This window comes from Pundamilia nyererei, unplaced genomic scaffold, assembly GCF_000239375.1.
Source record: "Pundamilia nyererei isolate P.nyererei 1_Seehausen unplaced genomic scaffold, PunNye1.0 scaffold00042, whole genome shotgun sequence".
Taxonomy (NCBI): domain Eukaryota; kingdom Metazoa; phylum Chordata; class Actinopteri; order Cichliformes; family Cichlidae; genus Pundamilia; species Pundamilia nyererei.
In genome coordinates, this window is record NW_005187443.1 from 1,123,385 (window position 1) to 1,128,763 (window position 5,379).

The following is a 5,379-nucleotide window of genomic DNA, read 5'->3' on the forward strand; positions in this document are numbered from 1 at the left end:
GTGTGTGTGTGTTATGGGGGTGCGTTTGTGTGACCTCCTGCTCAGTACAAGGATCATAAAAGCAGGACGCTTACAACACAAGAAACAGATCTTTCAGATAGAGTGTATCTACAATAAAACCCATGTCAGCCTCCCCCAGCACCAAATTGGCTGGAGAGGTGGTCAGGATCAAAGGAATGGCTTTGATCCTACTGTTTGAACTAAGACTTTACAAATTTAAGAAACACAATGACAACATTCAACAATTTGATTTAACAGTGTCCATTTCACGTTTTAATGAGGCAAAGTGTGAAATGGACATACATGCTGAAGTTGCTTTCCCAGCAGGGGGAGATAATATATTTAAAGGTGAGAACTCGGTAGTGAGCAGAAAGGTAAGTAGTATATTCCAGGGTCTGCAAAAATGATTAAGCTGGGTGGCTAAAATGGAGTGAATGAAGTGTTAAATGGACAAAGTGGACCTGTCTATTACACACTTTACTGTGATACTGAGTTGGTCCAAAGGATAAATTAGGGTGGTACTGTTGACCCCCAAAATATGATTGCACTGCCTGGTGATCCCAACACTAATGCTACAGGGCTACAGTGGACCAGGTGGATGCAACGTGTTGTATTTACCCAAACACTTCAGTGAAGTGCAATGTAATGGATGTATTTCTGTTACTGCTCTAAACTTCTATATACTTGCTGTACAAATATGTACTAATTATCACTTACAGTATGTTTACCTTAAGCAAACTGTTATTTGTCAGTCTTCCTCTATGCTGTATTATTATTATTATTATTTTACATAAAGATACTCGGAAATATGCAAGTAATTAAATTCATCTCCAGCTCTGACAAAGGAATCAACAGTTTTGACCCAATGTGATGTATATGTGCCTTAATTATCAGTGGTTATTACTATTAAATTACATAAGTAAGATAATGACTTTTAATTAATTAAGCTTGAAAATCATGCCCACTTTTTTCAAGAATTTTATGTGCTGTATTTTATTTTTTAACAAACACTGATTCCACATGCACCTATTTCTTATTTTTTCTCTTCTTGTTTCCTTTTTTTAAGTTCCTCTTTTTGTGTCATCCAGTTTTTTCAGTGTAGGTTTTAGCTTTTACTGTTTTATTTTGAAGGTACTCTGTTGTATACTTTTCACTTCCTCTCTTTGACATCGTGCTTGTTTTGGTCATGAGAGAAGCTGGAATTCAAAAGCTCAAATTTAGCTGTAAATGAAATTTTCTCGTCAAAAATTGTGTTGTATATTAAAAAAGATTTTTTTTCAAAGAAGAAAATGACCTTATTGTGAATAAAGTACTTGAAAGTGGTGGAGTGTTGAGCCAACTGTAACATAAAAATGAGATCCAAAGCGCCTTGAGGCGACTGTTGTTGTGATTTGGCGCTATATAAATAAAAGTGAATTGAATTGAATTGTTCTCTTCCTGCGTGCACACACACACACACACACACACACACACACGCACGCACACACATGTGCACTGATCACTCAAGGCAAACTAAACTGCCTACTGTAAGGTACTAATAATGGCATCATAGAACAGTGGGTCAGTCAATGTTTTTGGATGAGAGGACAATCCTTCTTAATAAATTAGAATCATGCTGCAGGCTACTCATCAACATGAGTTTAGTTTTTTCTACAGTAAAGGAAACCAATGAGTTAACAGAATACTGGTAAAACTGCTCTGTGTTCAGTGGCACAACAACCCATCGACGCTTCAGTGCGTTGCAAAACACACATTTACCATTTACATCATGTGCTCAAGCAACTGTACAATTTTGCTCTCTCTTGGCATCCTCTCGTCTCTCCACCAAATGCATACACATAAGCATGAAGACGCACACAGTGAAGAGTTTGGGCACATCTCAAAGGACAGCTTCTGCATGAGTTGGTCCACGGTGGAGAGGAGGGGACCTTACAGCTGTTTGGAGCAGAATATGCCAGCCCCTGACAGTGTGCCAAACGGGCCAAGAGCCTGCATGCACAGACGCACACAGAGTGGTAAAACCATCCTGAAGCCATGACTGATTATAAATGCTTAATCTTGTGCAGATCCAGCACAGACTAATAATATGGTAAACCTACGAGTATCCTGCAACTAAGGTTAACTTATCCTTTATACAACCCTCTATTTGTCAAAGGTTTATCATTCACTAAGTAAATGTCAATTTCTGCCCAGCAGAATGGCTTCAGTGCCTTGGGGTGTGTAAACAAATCAAAGTGACGCACATGTTTCTGCTGGTATCATAAATAGTGTGGGAAGAAATTTAAAAGAAGCTTTTAGATGATGACGCATGATTATCAAACACAGAAAAGTACTGCGGTTGCCAATATTCTTGTGGTTTTGCAGATGCTTCCATGCTTCAACCTGAGGGCAAAAACAGCTCAGCATCCAGGAATTTCATGCTTACTGGACAATACTGCATCTAACGGGGTGCATTATCATTTGTGGAAAACCAGAATTTACTTCCCATCTCAGACCTGCACTTAAAGCGAGCCTCAGTGTTACTACGTCCCTAACCTTAGCAAATGCTTTCAGTCACTCAACCCCAAACACACCCACAGTACTGTGGCCATAGACACTGCCTTTACATGACCTTAACATTGCAGTTGTTGAAAGTAAGACTTTAAGTACTTTGGTTACAGTTGTACACACACAAAAAAATCTTGGTTAACTGCTCAAATTCTATGCCTGGTGAGCATTACAGTGATTTGCAAAGACATGGAAATATTGAACAAACACGTTAAGGATGTGCATTTGTCTGCGCAAACATATAAATGGCTTCATTTCCACTGCACAGCTGCCTTAGCGGTTGCTGTTACAAATGCCAAGCATGACCAAGTAGCAACACCATAACAACAATGTGCTGGTCAGCTAAAATAATATAGTGTGATATCAGCACACTAAGAGGTTGAAAGGCATCCACAATGCACTATTTATTTATTGCCATGTGATAATACTCATCCCATTGTTTATAACTGTATAATCCAGTGATGCTGAGCAGCATCATGTCTCAGCTGGAAGTCACTTGGTGGGCGACAGTGGGAAACAGTCCCTGCAGGCTTCTCACTTCTTACATCCAACTGGGACCTCGGATAAATCGCTACTAGTTGCATTTACTAGTTTACATATTTTACAAATACATTCACTATTTTCTTTAAAAATATGAGAATAAATACACTTAATTAAACAATACTTATATTTTTTGGTTACCATGATGTGGTGGCTTTTTTTATATTCAGACTTTCTCTGAGTAGTTGGAAAAGGGTGGCAAGATCTTTACACATTTATAAGGACTCCCTGCAGTACGATGAAAAACTTACTATGGGAATAAGACCTGGTGGTGAACTGTAGGTGCTGCAGAATAAATCAGAATACTCAGGTCATAATTTGAATTGTTTGCATGTTTATGAGCCCACTGGCCAACAGAAACACTGGAAAAACTGCCCTCAAAACAGCTCTCACGTGCTCAGCTAAAGAGAAAGAGAAAAAAAAAGGTGCAGGAGAGAAAAGGTCACTTTTATAATGTTGTCATGGGGTGTATGTGTGTGTGTATGTGTGTGAAATGCAAAGATTTACTGTGGCTTGCGTAAGATGGTTAATACATCTAAGCAAACATAACCAGGTAGCCAGTGGATCAATATGTCAGCATGTATGGATGCAACAAAAATGTGTGCAGTCATGCTCACAAAACAACACGTGATTCCTTCCACACACAGACACCCACACACGCAAACAGTTACACAAAGACCCACACGGGGAACTATGACAGTGCGCTATCTTCATCATACAGATGGTGCTTTGGCTCTGGCCCCCAAATATCACAGTTAGGTCATTACAAACAGCCGAAAGGGATGCACTTGAAAACTCACCTCACTGACAGACATCTGTGTTATCTCAGCTTAAGTGTCTCTTGAAAGTGAGTTTACTTTATTTGCATGCAAAAGAAAAACAGCTTGTATTTTATTTTTTTCTAGAGTGAAGACTGCTGCTCGAGGACTCTCTGCACTTTTGATGGCATTTGCAAAATTGAGAAAGACAAGCTTCCGCACACACATATCCTATCTGAGCAAAAGCTGAATACCCTTATGGCTACAGTAATTTCTCCAAACTCACATCAAAGAAATTCACTTAATCCTTTTTTTCTCCTTTCTTTCTTTGTGGCTCTGGGCTTCACTGCACTGTACAACAAATAAAAGAAGCTACAACCGGCGCCTAGACAGAAAAGGGTAAAGCTTTAATTCAGTCAGAGCTAGGACACCCCATTGGTATTGTGGATTTCTGTTATATCATCTCACTTTGGGTAAAATGGGGCATTTTTTGTTTGTTTGGTTTTTTGCAGGGACTAGCGCAAAATGCACAGGGCTGGCACCAAGTAGGCATAATTGAAAAGATAGTGGTTTCCCCTGGCATGTAGTTCTCACGGAGCTATAAATCCTCACATAAACTTAAGCCTTTTAGTCACAGTGGAAAGCATCATAGCAGAGTAGATTGCGGGTAAGGTGTGGGAGACATGAAAAACAGCAGCATTCACACAGGAACACTTAACAAATGCAGTGAAGTTTAAGTTCCGTCCTACAGATGCAGGAATTTCTTCACAACCAGATGTTTACTGAGTGTAGAAAAATGTGGGCTTTATCGATAAAGCTCACAAACCCTACATTATGTAACTAATCATGTTTTTTTTCTAATTGAAATGGCCAAAAGGGGGTTAATGTAAGTAGTGCAAAAAAAATGGATCCAACTCACCCATTCCAAAACACGGATAAATCCCAGAGGTAATTTAAGTACTTGAAACGTCCCCGCAGAAACGAGCTGCGCGAAGACAAGGCGGGAGAATAAAAAGATTCCAATTTCCATCATCAATTAAACACACACTGATCAGCTGAGCAGCAGTCAAACACATTCCTGTGGCTTTAATTTACTCACCTGGTTGGCGGTGTCCATTTCAAAATCAGGGTACTTTGGGCTCTTTTTGTTTTTGTTTTTCTACTAGCGTGAGTATATGAGCAACCGAGAACCGAGAACCAGGACCCGATTGATGCGTCTGTGGCGATAACAGTGAGGCGCTCTGAGCTCTGATTCCGAGTCCGACCGGAAAAAACCGACCCACAGTCGAGGATTTTTCTTTTCCTTTTGCCATGGAGACAAGCAGGGATTGGCCCCCGGAAAGAAGAGCGTTTCCTTTGTTTTTGTCATTGGCTGGAAGTTTATCGATATTTTTGCAAATTCCTCTCGATGTATGAATTTCCATTAATCGCGCATTAATGGGAATAAATTACAGCAAGGGCAGTGAACAAGCTGAAAGACGATTTTTCCTAAATAAATGAGCTAGTAGCAAAAAAGAAAAAAAAAAAAAGCTCT

General features: G+C 39.7%; 1 protein-coding gene across 1 annotated transcript in view; it reads right to left on the reverse strand.

Annotated features, from left to right (window-relative positions):
* Positions 1-5,086, reverse strand: part of synpra (synaptoporin a) — a 23,191-nt gene extending 18,105 nt beyond the window's left edge. Inside the window, exons 1-2 of the mRNA XM_005731222.1 lie at positions 4,945-5,086; positions 4,765-4,830 (exon numbers count right to left, since the gene is read on the reverse strand). Coding sequence (XP_005731279.1) covers positions 4,765-4,830; positions 4,945-4,962 — 84 coding nt within the window. The 5' untranslated portion in view covers positions 4,963-5,086. The remainder of the gene's footprint in view (positions 1-4,764; positions 4,831-4,944) is intronic.
* Positions 5,087-5,379: the final 293 nt, after the last annotated feature.